Here is a 23,929-nt window from a genome sequence, read left to right as displayed (position 1 = left end):
AGCCTAATCTTAGTCATAGCCCTGAATGTTGCTATCCTGCCTTATCTACACCAATAGTACAACTGTGATGTCATCTGTCATCAGCTCCTTGGCCCTCTGGTAATTAGGTAACTCTGCTTACTCTGTCCCACTCTATGCAGCAAAGCGGATATGCAGATTGCAGGGAACAAAAAAAGTTTTGTGTGCTCTAATTGCCAATGTAATAACTGGATTTTTTAATTTAGATAGTAATATAAAAGCACAAAAAATGTAAAATAGTATTAGCTATTTAAGTATTATATAATTGATGATACAATGTCTTTAAAGGAAGCAGAAAATAACCAAGTAGCAATACTAATCAACATTATTCAAGGCCTAACTCTAGAAATGGACACATATAAATAAAGGCTCAACAAGTTAATTTCTTTTTTTTTATTTAAGTTTATTTGTACGGACACGTGTATATACAAATACAGTTTATGATTATTTTTTTTTACATTTTATTTTCAACTCATATAATGTAAGCATTTCAAAACAGCACTCAATGAATAGTAAGTCCAAAGCAGGGGAGTACAAGCACAGGACCACACTGAGCTGAACTTTCTTACCCAGATGCACAGACAATGAGTGGTTTCAATGAGATGTCAAGAGTAAGTATGAAAAGCAGATTTTGTAGCCTCATGGGTAACCTCCAACATGCCAGCATCTATTAAACTGCACAGACAATGGCAGTAAGCGTATCATAGGGAGATTTGTTTCAGATCTTAGAAAGTTGGGGTGAATGCCTGGGAAAAACTTGGTGATGCCAAAAGTAGGGCAGATCTGCTCATTCACTGCTTGAAAGGAAAAAGACAGCTAGAGCAGAAGTAACAGAAAAGGGTAGAAATTAAAACAGGTAGCCACACAAACACATGACAAGTTAACAGAACCAAGTACAGCTGTAAAGGATACTGGAAACACATTTAATATTACAAGGATACTCTGAAGGCTGTGGCTCTGTTGGACAAAAACAGATTATGTAAGCTAAATGATTAAATATAATTTTAATATATGTCTTTTATTTTAATACTATGGGTTTTTTTTCTTAGAGAATGTGCCATGTATCTGACACATGGCTTAAGCATGGAGAGAAGTATGTCTAAATTAGAAGACACCCCCCCCCCCCCCCCAAAAAAAAAAGGTAAGAAAAATGTCGATATGTTCCTTAAGCCAACATGCCAAAAATACACAGGGTTCTAACATCAGACCTATAAACATTTAGTATAAAACCTTGATCATTACATGTTGTGTATCTCTGGGCCGTGAGTGAGGACTTGTGAGTGATCATGTTCACAAACAAACCTATTCTTTTTTTGTTTAGTTTTTTTTTGTTTTTTTTTAAGCATCATTGGGTGACAAGTATGATTTTTTTTATATTATTTTTGTGGTCTGAAAGTCTTATGTATTCACTTACAAAAGACATAAGAATTGAATTAATACTTTATTATCAAACACTATATACAACATAGGTTGCTAATAATACAGAATTTAAAGAATGTACTTTTTTTTATCTTATATTCTTTGCCATCCAAGAAGGTATAGTACAAAACAATATTCTAATCTAACATGAAATGTTATCTTGTGTATTAAAGGATACACAGTATCCACCAAACAGACTGATGCTTTAATCCCCCTGCTTCAAGTTGCAAAGCCACTGGCAACCAGGAAAATGTGTCAAAAGGGTACCCTACGTGGGCCATAATAGTTTATGTGAAAAAAATAAAGAGGAAAAGGCAAAGCGTGTGAAAAGAGAAGAAAGCCAAGGAGACTTCAAGTGCAATGAGCAGCTTCAATTTTGCCCCAATATCCTTCAAATTACATGACTAAACATAGAAAACATCTTCTACAATTCTATTACTTTTATTGTTTCCTATTTGATTGCGACCAGCTTCTGTCCATATGGATATACTGTACGTACATGATTGTATTACAATATTTGTGATTTAGTTGGTAATTTTCAGTGTACTGGTGTATAAGAGGGAGATACAACTTTTTAAGGTATAAAATAAGACTGCTACTTCATGACAGTAATAAAAAATAACAATAACAATAAACTCAAGCTCCATTATTAAAATGAAAAGTCCTAAAACAATGATAAGGCTGTTAAATACATAAACAGCCATCAACAAGTAATGCACGGAAGTAGCAGTTGTTTTACCGAAGTGTTATTAGAGGTCATACTTTACAAGAGGATTCTTATTTTTAATGGCTGTTATCAATGACTGCTACATCATTATAGAAACCAGATCCAAAACTGTGTTTAAGGTAGTTTTTGTGCTAACACTGTAAAGTTGCGGCATGACAAACTACAACATATGAATCACATTGTTGTCAATATAGCCTGTAGAATAATGTAATATTTCTTAGGTTATCGGTCTCTGTGCTTTATTGTACTTTATTGTATATACGACGTTAAAAAAATTGCATAATACTATTGTTCTAGATTAAAGCAACCCAGGCCAGCACATGGATTTTTTGAAGGCTCTTGTTACATCTCCCACTGCATTCCTATTTCTAGGAATACATCATTTAGGCAGTTAGAAAATGGTATTGAATAACTATGACCATTTATGCATGTCTGTATTGTTCTTAGAAATATATTAAAAGTTATTGTACTTGATAATTATTTTTTACTTTTTATATTAAACATAATCACAGTTTGTTAAAGTCTTTATTACGTAAAGTACATTTGGTGACTATGAAGTGTCTGAGTCACGTCCTTTGCTATACATCAATAATAAACAAAAACTCAAGGCACCCTGAAAAGTTATTAAGCGTCCATATTTGAATCTTCCAATGTGACAATAGGTAGCCATCCAATTAGCACAATCACAATTTGATTTACTGCTGAAATCAAGTCTATCGACAATTAGGTGTTATATTACGTTATCCTCAGCTTAAATTTTTCGTATTAATGCATATACACGTTGGTTGACAGTTATTCCATAAAATATTTTCTAGCCAATTTAGATCACATCTGAATTTGAACAGATTTTCCATCTACATCTTTGTAAAGGGGATGCAATTTGCCACTTAAAGGTCAATTGAAACCCATTAATGGGTCAAACGAAATATACAATGAATTCACGGCACCAGACTTTCTTTCAAAGCTGGTACATCACCATCATTTCACCTATTTCTTCCAAGGATTAAGAAAGTCATTTCAAAAGACCAAACGTCCAGTAATATTAAATGTTTCCTTGCCGATGCACATTGTAGGGCGGTGAACCAAGAAGAAGCCTTTGGGCATGGTCACATTGTATATAAAATGCATGAGTCGTAGAACAGCAAAATCAAAAATGTAGCACCTTGGAGATCATTTTATGGTATCTGCCTATGTTTTAAATAGTACAATTCTCTGCACTCCAGATAACTTCAAATATATTAAAAGAACAAAAATAATATTTAAAAAGACTCCCCCCATACCCTTTGGTAATCCCATAGTGCAGGTAAGAGTGCTTAGCATAGTCAATGAATATTGTCTTCTCAGATAAACATGTCCTTGAAAATCTGGAATATCTCCTCCTGTGTTCTACTGCATATTTTACCACATCATCCAACAGTTCTGTAAGGTGGTCACCAAAGGAGAAATTCCTTTTAGATTTCACTTCTGTTAAGTCCATATCCATATTAACTGGCTCATACCGCTTATGTCGATCTGCACAGACATGTGCCAAAAACATGACTTCTTATGCCGAATGCAAGGGAAACTTTCATTCACTAGTGTCACAATTTAAATTTGCCTTTTTTAAATCAGGATTTAAGGTTCTGGAACAAAAGCAACATCTAAATTATAATGTGTTAAGTAAATATTCTTGTGGAATTCATGTTCTCTTGAAAGTGGGAAAAATGTATATAACGAGCAATAAAGAGGGGAAAAAAACAAAATGAAAACTTTTCCTTTCTTGAGTGAAGCAGTTAGGTGGATCTTTGATGTTCCAAGACCCTGTTTTTCTGCAGTTGGTCTGTGATGTATGCTGTGCTATAACGTCAAAAGCATCGCCAGGAGAAACAGAAGGTTTGTTAAAAGCCAATTTGATATCCTTGGTGTTGGTGCTGAATTCTCACCACGGGAAGGCTCAGCTGATTCATGAACTGTGTCATCTGTTCAAATACAAAACACACATTCAGTTTCTTGACTGTAAAGATCACATGCATTTTTTTCCATTTTCAAATATAATTGTTCCATATTTTAAGAATATGCAAAGATTTAAACCAAACACTACAAATACTCTATGGGAGTCATTTATGATTAGATATATGCCACTTTTTTGGCGTATATCTGTAGCAGATTTTGGCACAAAGGTTATTTGCAATAAAATCTGTGAACTTTGAGCCAAGCACGCCGCTCACGCCGCTCACGCCAGTGCCAAAAAACAGGGTGTGACAAGGGCGTGTAAGACAACGGGCCGACAGAACCATCTCATTTATCATTTTCTACACCAGTTTTTGGCATAAAAAATTATTTAAATCTACGTTGGTCTTAATAAATGACCCCATATATGATTAGTTTAGAACTGTATAAACAATGACGTTAATAAATAAATGACAACAATTTCATTCATTTTCATTAGAAGAGATATTCATTTATGCATGCAAAAATATGCAAATAAGGATTTACAAATGTATGTGCTATGTTGTAAAGAACAGAAGACTCTTCTTTAATAGGAGACTCTTCTTTATGATGAAGCGCTCCAATATGGTGAAACGGCCCAGCTACAATCCATGTAGGGAGCAATATATCTTTGCAAATTTCATATCATGCAGTGTTGGCTACATAAAAAGCAATCCCCAAATCTCATTTTCAGAATTGCCCCCTGTTGGGGCTCATGCACACAGAGCCTGTATAGTGGCACAAACACTTATCATGCTACCTTATGGTGCCTCTATACTCCCCGGAAAGAATGCATCTAGACCAGAATAGCTTGATAATATTAAATCTAATGAAGTACGCCTTGATCTTTTTTTCTTAGAGTTCAAATGAAGCAGACTGAAAAAACCTCCATATGCTAATGTATGACATCAGTAATAGAGGTAAACTGGGGCTTGAAGGCTGTGGAAATTTATATTTTTCTTCTTTCGGCTTGGGAAGCATTGTCTTCTGTTTAGGACAAATTGTACTAAAACAAGACAGACTGTCATCAAACAGCCATTTAATCACTTTGCTATTGCATCACTATATAACAGATATTCTAGCCATTTGTTAATATTTTGGAACTGCTCTATATACTTCACTCCAATATAGAGTGTATATAGAGTATGCTGACCATGCTCAGATAAATAAAATACACTGCCCGAAATTAATTATCCCATTCATTTTACTTAAAGGACCTCTACACAGTCGGACATAGCAGGCATTTATGGCAACAAACTGTTCGTTCCCAATAATTACCAGCTCGTCAGATTGCAGCATTTTTCTGCAGCAATCAGTCTCGCTGCATGGTGCTGAGTGATCACTACACACATCCACTGTTTCTGGGAAGCAGATTGCGGTTTAGTCACCACAATTTGCTGCCTAGAAATTATGATTAAGGTGCCCACACCAGAGATGCTTCGACCTCGTGAACAAGTGATTGTCTACACTTACCAAAGTCAATTATTGGAAACAAGAGTTCCTAGGAATGTTTCTTCCAGATAATTGCCCCAATCCTTGTCCTGTGTTACATAACCTTTTGTAGTATTATGCAGATCAAAAATATGTTAAAGTGCATCTGTCAGCAGATTTGAAGATATGTTGGCAGCTCAAAGCATCTGTGTTGAAGCAATGGGGGCATGGGTGTTACTCGTAGAGGCTCTGCACTCTCTACAACTGTAGAACTCTCTGCACCTTGATTGACAGGACCAGGCAGGCATGATGAGGTTTTCCATGTCTGGCCTGGTAAACCAAAGTGTAAAGGGCGCAGCAGTTGCAGTGACAGCAGAGCCTCTAGGTTTAACAACAACGCCCCCGTTGCTCCTAGAGGCTCACTTGTATATATTAAGACATTTTTCTCAGCAATGCGGGCACATATGAATATGGGACAAACACAGATGCCTTCAACTGCCAAGAGCACATGTAACAAGTCAGCCAGTTTCATAGGTACAAATCTGCTGACAGATACTCTTTAAGCATCAATGTATTTATACGCTCATTTAAAAAAAAACTTATGCCTGTCATAGAAATAATGTTTAAAGTGGCTCTGTCACCAGGATCAACCCTAACAGGCTATATGCCAGGTTTAATAGGGTTGTTCCTGGTGACAGAGCCTCTTTAATGCAGATCAGCTGCCATTAAACTGGGAGTATTACAATTACAACATTGTATAAGGGAATTGCTGTTTATGCAGATCTGTAATGTATCTTTAATTAAAGTAACGAAAATATGTTAACAACACTGAAAACAAGAGACATTGCAACATGTGAGCTCATAGTTCTTTATTGGGAACCAAATGTATTAAATCTCAAATCCTACTATTACGCCATCTCCTGACAATACTAGTATTGTACCACAAGATTACAAGACAAACGTTTCAATCAGGGGCTCATATTTGCAGATTTTATGGTGAAAAACCATCAACTATGATAAAATCTGTGATGGAGCTTTGAATAGGATCTGATGCACATATACACTAAGCCCTATACCTCAGAGGATAATTGGTGCCATAAAAATGCTATAGATTTTGTGATGTAAGCAGTTATGGTATGAAATGGAGCTATGCATGCCAATACATTTCTTTTAAGAGGATACATCCAGTGGATACAGTTTTAGTTTTTTTTTAGTACTTAGGCATTGATTGCCTATCCATGACAGATGTTGGACCCACTTTGATCTGTAATTGATAACCTATCCTGAGGATAGGTCATAAACATCTAATTCCCAAAAAATCCCTTGAACAACAGTCACATTGCATGAAGAGCACTTTATGGGGATATTAAAACTAGTCCGCAGGAAAACTGAAGCAATTGTCTATAGCATCAATTTGAAGTGTTTCTTAAATTTTTTATATCTTACATTCTTATTGGTCTCTATTAGGAATGAGCGAATCAACTTCGGATGCTTCATCCGAAGTCAATTCGCTCATCCCTAGTTTCTATTGGCAAATCCATTTCTCTTTGGCACTATTTTTGATAAATTTCTCCCTATAATACCAAAGGGATTACCCTTTCCAATCCAACTTATATTGCTTTAGCTGTGATTTTTACACAGTTGCTGCATGTGTTAAATATGCGCCCCTGATAAATCAGATTATCTGGTAAGCTTACTGGTAAATGTCTCTTAAGATAGCATCATTTTTTATGAAAGCATCATTGTATAAGACAAGTGCAAAATACTAAACACATTAAAGAGCATATTCTTCCACCATGTTTAATTATTCACTCAAGCAGCTCAATGAGCAGTGTCTTTCAAGCACAAATACCTGGAGGATTTATAAAAACTAAATTTCCATTGCAATGATTACCAGAACCCAGCATTCTGATTGGATGAACCATTGAACATAGGGGCTCAAGCAGTTATAAATGTTTAAGGCAATGCCGACCATAGATATAAGGATGTATTCCAGTTTTACCTAGAAAGAATTAGGATTACAGTAGCCATAGTCTGTGTAGAATTACAAAAGTACAAAAGTTTTGAAGCATGAAAGCTAGGTGTTCTGCCCTATGAAGCAGATTTGCTTTGGTCAGAACCAAGAGTTTTCACAACTGCAGCAAGTATCATTAATGTTTGTAAAGTCTAGATCATTAAATAAAAACTCTGGTAGCACCTGTAAATGTGATAAAATATCAAAAGAAGTGATACTAAACCGTTTATTCCCCTGATTTTTCCAGCACTGTGCAGCAGTCCTCTCTGCTGCTGATGTCACTTTCCTGGCTGCAGCAGTGACATTCTGTGCACATAAGTATGTCACTACTTAGGCCAATGATTCACTGGAGTGGTGACCTGTGTGTGCGGAACATCACTGCTGTAGCAAAGAAGTAAGGAAGAAAGGAACCTAGCCTTTCTGCTGCCTGAGGCGAAAACTGAAATGGTGCTACAACTCCCCAATGCCAATTTCTTAACCTAACCCCTACTCTCCGGCCCTACTGGAAAACATTATATACAGAGCTACAAAACATACATGGTAATACAGCGCCACATACTGTGCCCACTGTGCTTCTCTGCCTGAGGCATTCGCCTCATCTCGCCTCATTGGTGGTGCACCACTGAGAGAGAAAGAAAGAAAGGATACCATCCTTCAATAATCTCCCATAGCTCGTAGGAATAATGCTTCCTGGGTCCCTGCTGTTCTCTTCCTCCTGGTTCCTCTCAACACAAAGGAAATGATCACTCACCCAGCTACTTGCCAATGTGGTGAGGCAACTCAGCCAGCAATGGGAGTGATGGGGAATAGGTAAGGTATCACTTGCTTTATGTTTTTTTGTAATTTTGACCCTTTTTAAACAAATTGTATTGGCCAAAAAAAGCCCTTTAATAGCTGTCACCAGACTTTGTCAGTCACACTAATTTCTAATTGAATGATATCCTGCCATTTTACCTTTGGGTAGAAATGCTCTTTAAGAATAGTTTTTGGGAGAGAGAACCAGCTGAGAATTTCCCACGATGAACAATACAAAATCTGTTCTTTGAAAAAAGAATATTACTAGTATCAAATGCACCCAAACGATTAAGAGGCACATCGCTCTAAAAAATTGTGGCATATCCTTGGGAGGTCTGTGTGAAAGAAAATGAAATCTGCACTACCAATGAGCAGTTGTGGATTTAAGGTCATTCTGTGCCAGTTTTCTGGTGCACACTTAGTTAAATGTGTAAGGCCATGGAGGTCACACTACAACCGCCCGTCCATTTATGCCTCACTAACTTTTTAAAAAAGTGGTAAGGGTATATAAAAGGGGGAAAGTTACAAAATCTGCCACTTTTTTTTACATCAGAAAACTGGCATAGAGCAATGATAAATTCCCCACAATCTTCCATGGGAAGACCACTGTTCTTTGCTAAATACTTTTCCATTAATAAAATAAAACATATCTTTTAGGGAAAAAAATCCTTATATCTATGGTTAAGTCCTGGATGTTTTTAAAATCCACCAGCTGTCCTTGCTGCCTGTCCTCAAGACCAAATATAACGATAGTGGGGAGTGTAACTTTTCTAACAGAGAGGTCCTAATAACGATATAGTTTTATTATTGTTTAGGCGTAGGATGGATTTGGGATAAGAGGTAGAAGCAATTCAGTAATTAACGATCAGAAATGTGAAATTATTACACGATTTTAGTTTAGTAATTCTCAAACATATGTTCAGTTACCAATAGCTTGGCAGGGTGGAAGACATTTTTTTTCATAGAAGTTTCATATTTTAATATATTAATTTATCAGTTTTTAATCCAACTTTGGGGTTGTTGCATATCTTCTCCCCAACGTATTGTATTGTTTCTGAAAATTTCATTAAACACAGGTTACAGAAAGACAGGCAGGGATGGTGGAAGAAGCAGCTAGACACAGAGCTCCATGGTAAACCCCTTCCCCAATTCTATCCCCACAAAATGCAAAGATTCATCTCACTGACTGAGTTCTGTGCTTGTCAGATTGGCAGGGTAACTTGGTGCTTCACTGATATCGAAGCCTGCAGGGAAAAGAGAGGAGTACCACTTGGGAAGGAAGTATGCTGTGGTTGTAGTACTTTAGATTGTGAGCTATTGAGTGTATAAGCCAGACTGTGTGAGCACAAAGCAAAGTGTTGAGTAGTAGTGTAATGATGGAGGTGGATAGCCAGAAAGCAAATATAAATTCCACCATTAAATGTTTTATTGTGCATGTTAAATTGTAGAGTTTTTCATATATTATAGCTGTGTATGATAAGATGGTGCACAGCCAATAATGGCATGCACTATATTATTTCTGCTCTTGTGTGATCAGTGCCTAATATTATAATTGAAAATGTTAAATGTCTGTGCATAATAATTATTCTAAAATCACATTGCACATTAATGCAGGCATTTTTTTTTGTGAATTTATAACACAACATAACACTTTGCACAGTGGATTTAACCACAATGAGCCCAAGATTAAATTAATTGCCCAAGAAAATTGAGGGTAAATGAAGTCATCATAACACAATTAGTCAAATTTTATGGGAATTGCATTTTGTGGGTGGAAATGTAAATGCATTGATAAAATTGCATGGAATGCCAAACAAATCCACAAACACAACATTGTGATGTGATAAAGACAATGAAATAAGGGACAATGGCATTAATGTAAGGCAATTTAGCTCTCCTACTTATCACATGTTAAAGGATAAATTAAAATGCTCTTTCAGTAGATTAAAGGAAGTGACAGACCAGGATCAAATGATATCAGTTACAACAGTATCCTCATAAACCACCTAATTAGGATTAGGTGGATTAGGATTGTATGGTTTAATGAGATGGTGAACCATAACATCCCCAAAGTAGCATTATGTCACACTTGTCATATAGTACAAGGATTCTCAAACTACTGAGGTAGGGATTTCCAGTGGTCAACCTTCCGTGTTCAGTCTCCCACAATTAAGTCACTTCCAGAGTCTCACAGATTATAATTTGTAGCTATACAGCTAAATTTGCTCATTGCAAACTAACTTGCCCATTTTTGGGTTATACCATTATTAGATGTGAAGGGATTGGTTGTATCCATAACTCCTGAGAAGTCTCACTATTCTCCAGTCACTTGTAAACTTAATAAATACATTACAAGAAGTTACTCATAGGAAAGAAACTTATTAATCATAGGAAAGAAAACTATCACTCATAGTCAAGAGGCGGAAGGGTAGGGCCACGAGTTTCATCGGACTCGTTGATTTTCACATGCTACTGGTTTCAGTCTGTCAGGACTGTAAAAGTATTGAATCAGCGGGTCTGTCACTATACCATGATGCCCTCGGCAAGGGCAGCATAGTAGTATTGACACATTCCCTTTAAGAGAAAAAGAATGTGGGTAACAGTATTTGTGAGAAGCAAGGTCACGTGCCATTTTTTGCATATATCTATGCCAGCTAAGAGGTGTTAGCATGTATAGCATGTTTAGAGAATAGCAGTCAATGATACTATCTAATGCCATGTTTACAACACTACTGAATTGGGGTTATGCCTCTATAAGATGAGTGAATTGATTCTACACAAATCTAATTTGTTATGAATTTCCCAAAAGATTTTACATTTTGACTAATCCAAAACTTTTTGATTTATCTCACATGAATTGCTCAAAATAGAGGCAAACATTTTACTGATTACAAGACAGAGAGGAAGACAGCTGCAGTGCAGTGTGTTCTTAAAAAGGCTGCTTGCTATCACCGTTTACCATGCGTTTACCCATAGCCATATAATTGACACTGTCATTTTCACTTTACTAATGCAGTCTTTGCATTAGATTTAACAGGGTTGGATACAGTCTTAGAAAACAGAGTTTTCAGGGCCACTTAAGATTCAGCCCAAATTAATTTGGACCAAATCTAATCTGACAACTATTTGAACTGTACTCAAAATGAATTTTGAGAATTTTGCTAATCTCTAATCTCTGTTCTATTCTTCTCTCATTTTATTTACACTATAAGGCCCTATTCACAGTACAAAAAAAATATTTTGTATTTATATCTTTAACAGTTATTCTCATGTCTGGATGTCCAAACTGATGAAAGCAAGATGTTCTGCATGTAGAATAGAGAGGCTGAAGAGTTAAAGTCATTAGATTTACTTTATTTGTTACACTAATGGATAGTTTATGGTTTGACCTTCTTTCAGTTGAGTTAGAATAGTCTAGTATATATACTTTACATACAAATGGATATGCCCATATACTCTGTTTTCCTCAACAGATAATTTGATAATTACTAATTCCTATAAATCTATTTTATTCTGATTATAGCATTACAATTTTTAAAATAATTTAAAGGAGCTGTTGCCACTACAGTAATAGGGCATACAGTCATCGTAGAGGGTTTCCCTCTGTCTAGGTTCTCTTTCTTCTACCCAGAGCATAGAGATGCTAAAAAGCCAAATTTCTTCTGTCCATGGTTGGCCATTCACTTCAATGCATGGGAAGCCATAGCAGGAGTTTCTGATTAGTCGATCACCAGACTGGCTTCAATTTAAAAAGTGGTTGTCCTCACGAGACAAAGCCATGTCATTTTTGCATTGTCACTCTTGGGATTTTTTTTTGTTGTTAAATCTTATCGTATAATATGTATAATGGTTATGTGTTATAATGGTAGTTAAATTGACTAGAGACTTTAATAATTTCCCAAACAAATTCAACAATTTATATTGCCTCTTTTGGTCTACAATCATTTTCTCCCTGTAACCACTAAATTGAAGCATAATTATTATATCTATCGGCACCATAACCCAAACTTTTTTGCTACAAGAGCTCTAAACCAATCATAAATTATCCCATTCCTTAATATATTTCTTTATTAATTTGTATACACAACATGTTGACTCTGTTGATTTTTTTTTCTAATGGTAGAATAAGTTATATGTAATATGCTCGCACCAGGAAGCCAATTCGTAATGCTTTAGTCCAGAGTAATGGAATATTCATGCCGTATTTAAAATGTGCTATATTAATTTCCAAGTGTCTCTTACTGTATGTACAAGGCTAAGTCATAGCTAAACTTGCTGCTCCTGTAATCCCTTTATAGTATTTTATGTTTGTACAGTGTATTAGTTTATTTTGAATGTATCATCTATGTAAAGTATAACAGCAGGTTCTTTCTGTCAAATCTCCAATCCACCTATTTAATTACCGATGAGTGTACCCTATTAAAGGAGTTCTCTGGGACCTTATAAATAATGTTAAAATAACTGAGCGTTGCATGGGATCACGTTTTCTAATATGGATCATGGACTATAAATATTTAGTCCTAAAGTACTGATTTCAAGCACATATACTAGTGCAAGGGGGGTAATAATTATTCATTTTCATCTTGTCAATAGCGGCCAATGCATGTATACTATTCACAGAGAACTCTAACTGCTTAGTCATACATATTTATTATGGATCCTTATTTTATTTTTTTGCCATTGGAAAATCTAAAATATTTTTTTTCACATTTCAGTTTTTTTTTCATTTCACATATGCACTTGTTTATGTGGTTGTGATTTTTCTTTATTTTAGCCCACAGAATCCAATGGGTTGAATATAAGAAAACACATTATATTTGCATAGTTCTAATGTGGATTTTAGTTCGATTTTTGAATCATCCGTATTTCTGCAGCATTGCAAAAATAGCAAAAAAAAATGTGTTTATCTTTCAACAAACTATTAAATAAGTATGGATAAAAAAATGGAAAACTCAGGACACAGTATGGATCAAAAACGGATACAATAAGAAAAACAAAAATGGAGCACATTGTAAAAGAAATATTCCACTCCAGGCATGGACATTACACAATGTATGAAACGGTGTCTGGTATAGAATGGAAAGGCCATTCTGCTTGCCCAAGAACTGGCTGTATAACAGAATGTCAGAAGTCAGACCTATACTGATCTGATGATGAAGTCTTATCCTAAGGATAGGCCGACAATATTACAGCATATCTATCGCTCTAATTTTGCAATTAGTATTTGCAAAAGTATAGTTTCTTCTTCTGCATAATGGAAACGGGATGGATCCTTTTTGCAGCCCTTAGACTTCTATTATAACGAAATGAATAACGGAATGCCTCTAAAGGAGCTCCTCCCTAAAATGCATGTTCAGTGTCCAACAAGCACACATGTAAAGATATATATATATATATATATATATACAGACGTGGACAAAATTGTTGGTACCCTTTGGTCAATGAAAGAAAAAGTCACAATGGTCACAGAAATAACTTTAATCTGACAAAAGTAATAATAAATTAAAATTCTATAAATGTTAACCAATGAAAGTCAGACATTGTTTTTCAACCATGCTTCAACAGAATTATGTAAAAAAATAAACTCATGAAACAGGCATGGACAAAAATGATGGTACCCCTAACTTAATATTTTGTTGCGCAACCTTTTGAGGCAATCACTGCAATCAAACGCTTCCTGTAACTGTCAATGAGACATCTGCACCTCTCAGCAGGTATTTTGGCCCACTCCTCATGAGCAAACTGCTTCCAGTTGTGTCCGGTTTGAAGGGTGCCTTTTCCAGACTGCATGTTTCAGCTCCTTCCAAAGATGCTCAATAGGATTGAGGTCAGGGCTCATAGAAGGCCACTTTAGAATAGTCCAATTTTTTCCTCTTAGCCATTCTTGGGTGTTTTTAGCGGTGTGTTTTGGGTCATTGTCCTGTTGCAAGACCCATGACCTGCGACTGAGACCAAGCTTTCTGACACTGGCTAGTACATTTCTCTCTAGAATTCCTTGATAGTCTTGAGATTTCATTGTACCCTGCACAGATTCAAGACACCCTGTGCCAGACGCAGCAAAGCAGCCCCAGAACATAACAGAGCCTCCTCCATGTTTCACAGTAGGGACAGTGTTCTTTTCTTGATATGCTTCATTTTTTCGTCTGTGAACATACAGCTGATGTGCCTTGGCAAAAACTTCGATTTTTGTCTCATCTGTCCACAGGACATTCTCCCAGAAGCTTTGTGGCTTGTCAACATGTAGTTTGGCATATTCCAGTCTTGCTTTTTTATGATTCGTTTTCAACAATGGTGTCCTCCTTGGTCGTCTCCCATGTAGTCCACTTTGGCTCAAACAACGACGGATGGTGCGATCTGACACTGATGTTCCTTGAGCATGAAGTTCACCTTGAATCTCTTTAGAAGTCTTTCTAGGCTCTTTTGTTACCATTCGGATTATCCGTCTCTTAGATTTGTCATCAATTTTCCTCCTGCGGCCACGTCCAGGGAGGTTGGCTACAGTCCCATGGATCTTAAACTTATGAATAATATGTGCAACTGTAATCACAGGAACATCTAGTTGCTTGGAGATGGTCTTATAGCCTTTACCTTTAACATGCTTGTCTATAATTTTCTTTCTGATCTCTTGAGACAGCTCTTTCCTTTGCTTCCTCTGGTCCATGTCGAGTGTGGTACACACCATATCACCAAACAACACAGTGATTACCTGGAGCCATATATATAGGCCCAATGGCTGATTACAAGGTTGTAGACACCTGTGATGCTAATTAGTGGACACACCTTGAATTAACATGTCCCTTTGGTCACATTATGTTCTGTGTTTTCTAGGGGTACCATCATTTTTGTCCATGCCTGTTTCATGAGTTTATTTTTTTACATAATTCTGTTGAAGCATGGTTGAAAAACAATGTCTGACTTTCATTGGTTAACATTTATAGAATTTTAATTTATTATTACTTTTGTCAGATTAAAGTTATTTCTGTGACCATTGTGACTTTTTCTTTCATTGACCAAAGGGTACCAACAATTTTGTCCACGTCTGTATATATATAATTACTAGCTGAAGGTCCCGACTTCGCTCGGGTATATTTAATCTATTTAATTTAATGTTTGTGTGTGTCGTTAAAAGATATCAACACTATCCACTATAACAGTGACATCTACAGCACCCCACCCCCAAAACAGTCCTCCACAGCCCCCCACCCACACAGTGCCCCATCCCTTAAAATTGGACCTCCACAGCAGCCCACCCCCTTAACTTTGACCTTTACAGCAGCCTTCCCCTTTAACAGTGACTTTCACAGCATACCACCCCCTTGACAGTCACCTCCACAGGGGCCGCCCCCTTAACAGTGGCCTTTACTGGATGGGGGCGTGTCCTTTTGAACAGCTCACTCTAAGACAGCAGCATTGTACTTTCTGAGTGTGAGCTGCAGGGAGAAAGTCACCCTCCCTCCCACCCCTGCAGCTGACAGAAGTAGATTTTTACCTTAATTTTTTTTTAATCCCCGTTGGCTCAGAAGTTGGAGGGGGTGTGGTCTAACCAGATCGGGGCCTAGCTTAGTGGGACCTAAAAGTTGATTTTTAACTTCATTTTTTTTCAATCTCAGCTGGCTAAGGATTAGGAGGGGGCATGGCCTAATCAGATCTGGGGCGTGTCCTTTTGAACAGCTCACTATAAGACAGAAGCACTGTGCTGTCTGAGTGTGAGCTACAGGGAGAAAGTCACCCTCCCTCCCACCCCTGCAGCTGACAGAAGTAGATTTTTACCTTCATTTTTTCAACCCCTATTGGCTCAGGAGTGGCCTAACCGTCAGGGGCATGGATTATAAATGGGGTGGGGTTTTAAGTCTTTTGAGGGTAGACACATTGTGGCAGGGGGCGTGTCTGGGTTTCTTCCTGCAAGAATGACACCTTACTGGCTAATTTGCATATCAAATAAACTGGATTTTTAGAGGATAAAAACATCTATTGCTAGAACAAAGGCACATCTGGCCATGGCTTTACTTCAACAGCGATTATCCTGGTGACAGATTTCCTTTAAAGCTGTCCTACAGCAGTGGAGATAAATAGCTGGGTTGTTATGGAAACCTGGAGTAAAATTGTGTATGTGGAGACTGGAGGACCTGCAAGCTTCTATTGGCTGATAAGGGTCATGTGACCAGGCTTCTATTGGCTAATGCATTTTTTGGGAATCTCTCAGGAATGGTAGGTACATCCTAGAGGGTTGAGACCTGGTCTAAAACCTTCCTGGATACTCGATGTACCTGTTTGCCAAATTTCATGGTTGCAAATGCGATGGTGTGGATTCCTTTAGTGGACACACACACACTCAGCTTTATATATTAGAAGATATATAGGTGTATACGCATATACATAAACACATAAAGACACTGCACACTTACATACACACATATAAACAAAACACTCTTATATGCCTGCCCACTGTGGCCCTCAGCATATGCAATTACAGAGGCAGCAAACGTTAACTTGACACTTACAGCATTTAAGACAAAGGAGCAGCAACTGGTAACTTGACGTTTTCTAAAGTTTGCTACAACAGTACATTTGACGCAACGTTGTCAACGTTTTCTAAATCTGTACAAGCTACACTGTAAGTGAAATTACTTCTCACCAGAGCAAACCAATGTCTCCTTGTAGGGAACCCATGACTATCAGTGCTCACTTTAATGGAAAGCTCTTGTAATAATGGAAAGCTCTTTACCAAGTGATCCTCTTTCAAAGATTGAAGGACTATTTAATATGATTAGGAAGAGACCTGACAGCTTAAAGCCACTCAGACAGACTTTGAGCAGCAGAAAAAATGTTCTCCAGGCTCCACTCACCTTGTGCCCTATGACTCCAGCAGTTGTCCAGCCCTGCTACTAACATAAGTGATACAGTCTCTTATGATGCTATTAGCATCCAGCCCCCCTTCATGTGGCCACTATAAAGGAGCAGTGGTAGATATGCTCCTAGTACTAAAGCACGTTATAGTACTGTATAATACAGCATACGTTTTTAATAACAATAATAAAGAGCTAAGAAAATTGCTAATGTTCAAAAAGTGAACACGCAAAAAAAGAAAAAGAAAAATCTAAGAATAGCAGGAGCAATAATATTTTTTTATACCACACTCTACGTCTGAATAGTTTTGCTTGAAAAGAAGGGACCATCCCTCTGAGCTGTCAGACAAAGTAGATCGGGAGCAATTAATATAAAAAAGGAAAGTGCAACGTAGAAGAGTTGCTCATAGCTACTAATCATTTTGATTCTTTATTTTTTGATGGTGCCTGATTAATATAATAACTATAATCTGAATGGTCTTGGCCACTCCACAGTGTTCATGACATTTTAGCCACCTCAATAGTACTTTTGTAACCAGTGAATGATGAAAGGGGAAGCAAAATTCGATACATTTTTGGTTTTATGTGAAAAGTTGAATGTAACTATCTGGATACATAGTGTACATTGTGACTACCTCATTTACTTTAATGGAATAACAGCATACTTCTAACAATAGCAATATTGTTGTCCTGCAATGGTCTCTAATGCATAAATAATTTGTACCTCAGGCTTATTCTAAAATGTGAATGTTAAAGGAGAATTCTACCTATATACATCTACTCATGCACATGGCACCTACAGAAGATAACGTTGGTGAAGATATATGACAAGGCTTCCTAACTGACTTTAAAGTGGTTGTCTCACCTCATCAGTTTAGCCGTTGTTCGCTAGCCCTGAACTTCCTGCTACCGGGGGGGGGGGGGGGGGGGGGCAGTAACTAAAAGTTTGAATGATGGCACAGGCAAGCAGCGCTAGGATGGTGTGTTACCCAGCCACTTGCCTGTGTGTGCACGCTCCCAGGGCTTCCAAAAGCATTTTAATTAGCAGCTCTGGCGCTAAGAGACCATGCACTGGTAGGAGCTGCCCTAGCTGTGTAGAACAGCTCCAGAGCTATTGCACAGATACGAAGAGGCCGGGAAGGGAGCTACTGTGCATGCATGCCCTTGTTTTGCCACCACAGAGGCTTAAGCAGTCTCCTACGGTGGCCGTAAGCCCTGATAACGAGTGGTCTATAATGGGACAAAAGAATGGATTGAACACAGAAAAACAGGCAATTTGGATGCAATGAATACAGTAGCAAGTGACATATTAATGTTTTAGACATAATAAAAGACATTTGATGAGGTGAGAAAACGCCTTTAAGAAGGGGCTCTTTAGCCTGCTGACTGGCCAACTTTGAAACTCAAGATAAAGGAGTTCTCTTAGACCAGGAACTATGGATCAGAAATGATATGATCAGACAGGGTTACAAAAATAAAAAAAATTCACCTGTCATCGGTATTTAAGTTCCATCTACACACATGTGACCACTGCCCGCTCTGAGGGCATGGATTGGCTGACATTGGGGATGTGGGTATAGAGGTCACATTATACTTCCAGTCCATTGAGGAACAGAAGCAGAGGAGAATGTAGCTCAGCTGTGGAACTGGTGAAAAGTGATTTAACCCATGCACCCTGCCTGGCCATATGAAAAGTGTTTGTAGTCTCGGAGAACCCAATGAATGCACTGGCTCTCAGTCAAGTGTGTTAGTGAGGAGCCTAGAGATGAGAGCACTAAGAGGCAGTAGCTGACCTCACACATTGGCAGATCTTAAGCCATGTCCACTTTTCCACTACACCATGCTCCCTCATCAACCTTGCTGTAAAGTGTCTAAAACCCTAAACAAATTAGGTACAGTATAAAGCATATGCACTAGAATTCTAGAGCAATTGCATATCTAGTATATCTGCCCAGCGTTCTTTTGTGGCAAATTTTCCCGAATTTTTTTAGCCCAAGGCAAGAAAATATACAGAGAAAACGTAAAATTGTCCTTCCTTCAGGGTCCACTTCTGGCTTTGGAAAAACTGTGGTGGGGATGATACATCCACAGGATGCAAATTAAAGGTCACCCGTCACCATGAAAGTCACTGTTAAACCAGGCACAATACTTGTAGGATTAGCTCAGCCGAATGTGATGACACCTTTCATTTAGTGATCTGTTGCTTCATCTTTTTAATTAATATGCAAATGAGCAGTTAAGTGCACTGAGGGCAGGCTAAGTAACTTTGTGCACTCTTGCTGCACCTGTATCCTCTGCCAGCCAATCCCTTTCCATATTGATTGACAAGGCCAGGCAAGTTGACTATGCAAGAACCTTGCCCTATCAATCATTCATTACACGCTGAGAGAATTTCCACTGGAGAATTTCCACTGCAAATATAATGTGGATTTTGGTCTGGATTTGTTTCCTAAACTAAACATTAAAATGACTTTCTCGGGGGTCCCTAGTCTTTTTTTTACTTTTAGTTGCAAACTGATTTATTCTTCTGGTTTTGTGTTCTGTAAAATGTACAAAAATGTTCAGCTTTCTATTCGAAAAACACTTGTCCTAATTATTGATTCCTTCCCCACTGCTCATTGTACCGCTAGTTGTGGACTTTTTGGCGCAGGCAGTGACATGGATGGTAAGGTTAAAAATGAATAACTGATTGGGTAGAGAAAGTTCCATTGACTAAATATAATTAGAGAAATCCTCAGGAATAATATTTCAACAGACCTAATATTACTGGAAGTATAGTGAATACTTGGATTATGATTTTGGCAGACGTGGCAAGAACAGATTCATAACACGAATTTAATAGTTTTCATTGTAAACATATAACTAGATAAAATATGATGTTTTTATTACCGTGTAGCCAACAGATTAAATAGTATTATATGTGGAGATATATATTTGTCAAAATAACTAAAGCTGCATAGTCAAAAGCTGCTCAAGAGTATCACTAGTCCATAGCAATAAGTCATTATTTAAAGATGTTAAACACAAGCATAGTCATCATTTTTTAGCTTTAGTACTTTGTGGGGCCAAAACATATGATTGCAGAATGTACATCCAACAAATACAGCTCAATCTGATCTGCCAAGTTACTAAATAATTGAGGAAATGAGTGAGAACAGTTACCTACTAAAACGTTTGATAAGTAAACAATAGGATTTTGGTTAGCCACACTGGTAGCCCCTACCAAAGGCAAGCTGGAGAAGATCCATTTGATTTAACCTACCAGATTGCTCATTCGATTTCATTGTGGCGTGTTTAGCCCATACAGCAGACAGCTAATTAAAACTAAAGCTAGACATTTCAGTTATTTCTGGTATAAGTTTTTCTGGAATTTTCCTACATAATCATAGTCATTCTCAGCCAGAAAAAGCTGCATCATTGGGGAACAATATCTGATAATCTGCTCCACTACATCTTTTCTGAATATTTTAAGGCCTTAGGGCAGGTTCCCATTACTGTTTGATCTGTCAGAAGATCAGAAGAAAAAAATGGATCCTTTATTTTGAGCATTTGTTATGCTCAGTTATGCTCATTTTACATCCATCTTAGCCATTTCCATCAGAGATCTGCTATTTTAGACACCAAAAAGTCCTCAACAAAGTACAGTACTTTTTTTCCCTCTAAAATAACGGATCTTAGATGGATATGGCTAAAACGCAGTGTTAGACTGGGCTGTCTAGGGCCCACTGGTAAAATTAATTTTGGGGGCCCACCATATAGATACATCCAAATACTGCTCTCACAGCAGCAGGATGCTACAAGAATATTGATTATGGGGTCCTTGCAGTAACTTTGAGAAGGCATGGCCCTGGGAAAGGAGGACACTGGCTGTCCTGCCTCAGTTTTTTATATGAACTTAGGCTGGTTGAGGTGCTGTACGCTGCCTATCTATATGGAGTGCAGTAAAGTCTACTGTGCCATGTGCTACTTGTGCAAGGGATGGACAAGGGTCCCACCTTGCTCATGGGGCTTCACCTGTACCCCTGTGTGTCAGTCAAGCCTGCTAAAACATATGCACAATGAACATAACTGAGCATAATGGATGCTCAAAATAAAGGATTGTTTTTTTTGGGGGGGTGGGGGGTTCTGTTCTTCTGACGCATCAGAAGCACGGAAAACAAAATGGTGGTGTGAACCTAGCTTTATGCATGATGACTAAATGGAGACCCCAAGATTCCATGTGGTCAGGTAAGGAGCCATAAGTATTGCACATGCACTTGAATTATGCTTTCCTACAGGACTGTATTATGGAGGTGTTCCCCAATGAAAGCAGTGCTTATAGGGGAGAATAAATATGTAATACAAAATCTGATGGAACATGCCATGATTGTATCAATACAGAATCCAATTAAATGAACACTTTTATGCCTCCATATGTAATCAGAGGAATGCGGCATTACAGTAGAACACAATAGCGGTGTATATGGTACTATATAAAGGATCCTTAAACTCAGAAGTTGTAGAAAGCTGTTGAGAGGTGGTGTATATAAACTCTAAAAGTTGGTTGGGAATAAACTTTGAAATTTACTAATCATAATACTTTTTTCTTCTCATAAAGATTAGTAATTTAAGTCTAAAAATTTGGAAAGTCAGGCAGTATTCTCAGAGAGAGAGAGAGAGATTTCTGATTTACATCAAATGTATTAGCATTCAAATCAAAACGGCTGGCCGATTCAGCCAAATCAGACTGGAATCTAATTTTATGAAATTCGCTCATCTCTGTTCTCTCATATTACCGTATTTTTCACCCCATAAGACGCAATCCCTCCCCCCAAAAGTGGGGGGAAAATACTTCTGCGTCTTATGGGGCAAATACTTATGAGCCGCTTCCATTATGGAAGTGCTCATTAGTACCAGGGGACCGGGAAGCGGTGTAGGCTTTGTACTCACCGCTTCCTGGTCCTTGGCTGTTGGATATGCGGGGCTGTGCATAGCGTGAGGTGCTCTGTGATGTCACGCTGTGCTCAGCCTTCACAGCACAGCCGACAGCAGGAGGATGCAGATCGCGCTGGATGAGAGGAGCAGTGGCGTCCAGGAGCAGGTGAGGTAAGTGTTTTATTTTATTTTATATTTATGAGGCTGATGGACACTTCTGGGGCTGGTGAGAGGAACTGGGGGCTGATTGAGAGGCTGCTAGGGGCTGATATGAGGCATGGGGCTCTTATCTGAGGTCTGATTGGAGTCATTTATATTGGGGTCTGAGCTGAGGTCTGATTGGGGGTCTGATCTGAGGTCTTATTGGGGCTTATTAACATTGGGGATCTTATTGGGGCAGTTAGCTGAGGTCTTATTAACATTGGGGGTCCGATTGGTGGTCTGACCTGAGGTATAATGAAAAATATTTTTTTCTTATTGTCCCCCTCTAAAACCTAGGTGCTTCTTATGGGCCGGTGTGCCTTATAGGGTAAAAAAAATTTGGTAATTTACACTATTATGCTATATTGTATTATGAATAACTAATAAACAGTTTCTGATATATTTTTAACCTGGTAGCATAAAAATTATCTGTTTTACACATCTCTAAATCATGCACAGTATGAAATGTTTCAAATAATTTTGATGAATACATTTAATTAATAAATAATAGTTAACCCCAATCTATAATAAGATCATACATTGCAATGTAGTATGTAAAGAAGTTCTGATGTATTAAAGTCATTACTCAGATTAAAATCTCCAGTCCAGCCAAAACAAATAACAACAGCCACTCAATGCACACCAGTCATCTTCAATGCCAGCTTAAAATGAATTTTCTAAATGTGTTACATTTATTTCGAACACGTTGTACTGAATAATTTCATAACATAGCTTTACAGAAGCCAGATGTCTATTTTTCTGATACGGAGCTCCAAATCCCATCCATAGCCATAGAGTTGAGTGATAACATGTTGAATGTCGGCGCCACTCTGGAGTTTATTGCATACTGTTTTATTATTGAAGAGATTATGTCACCAGGTTTTGCACTATAAACCGCATACTTGATTAGATAGATCTCTTACACCTGATGAGGCTGGTGTGCTTATTTTGAAAATCCATGTCACCTAGGGTTGGGTGGCTGTGGAAAGTCAAAATGTTATCCTTCTACTCTAGGACTACGCAAGGGATATGTAGCTACATTTGGTGTCCACAAAAATGACGTCCAAAATGCTACTAAGAGATATTATTGTCCTGGTCCCAAAATCTAAATTATTTTTATGTGCTCATAACACCCCTCACCATGCATACATATGCCCCCCTGGAAGACATCACATTATCCTGGCAGATCTGTTTACTTTCTTCCCTTCTTGTATAACTTTATTGATACACAAGCCTGGCTGCACTGCACAGTGATGAGTCATAGGCTGGCCACGCCCCCCCCCTGCTCTGCCTGCAGAAGCTCCACCCACTACAACTCCTGTGTCCATCTTTCTGCACACAGCGTCTAAATCCCATTACTGACCGTCCACAGGCTCTTCTCTCACCATCTCCAGAGTGTGATAAACAGCAAGCACATCCAAACACTTCTGTATCTAATCCTAGCATGTATGTGTGCCTGATACACAGCCTGGTGTGTGTGATACAGCCTGCTGAAGTGTATATCGAATCTCATCTTGTATAATACGGCCTGCTGAGCGGTGTATCTAATCCCATCTTGTATGATACAGCCTGCTGAAGTGTATATCTAATCCCATC

The 23,929-nt window shown here is 37.9% G+C and overlaps 1 protein-coding gene across 1 annotated transcript in view; it reads right to left on the bottom strand.

The window, feature by feature from the left end:
• Positions 1-406: 406 nt before the first annotated feature.
• Positions 407-23,929, bottom strand: part of EFNA5 (ephrin A5) — a 373,670-nt gene continuing 350,147 nt past the window's right edge. Inside the window, exon 5 of the mRNA XM_044275956.1 lies at positions 407-4,122. Within this exon, the coding sequence (XP_044131891.1) occupies positions 4,001-4,122 (122 nt within the window). The 3' untranslated portion in view covers positions 407-4,000. The remainder of the gene's footprint in view (positions 4,123-23,929) is intronic.

Source organism: Bufo gargarizans, chromosome 1 (assembly GCF_014858855.1).
Source record: "Bufo gargarizans isolate SCDJY-AF-19 chromosome 1, ASM1485885v1, whole genome shotgun sequence".
Taxonomy (NCBI): domain Eukaryota; kingdom Metazoa; phylum Chordata; class Amphibia; order Anura; family Bufonidae; genus Bufo; species Bufo gargarizans.
The sequence above is the reverse complement of the archived record's forward strand: the minus strand, read 5'-3'. Positions and strand labels throughout refer to the sequence as shown.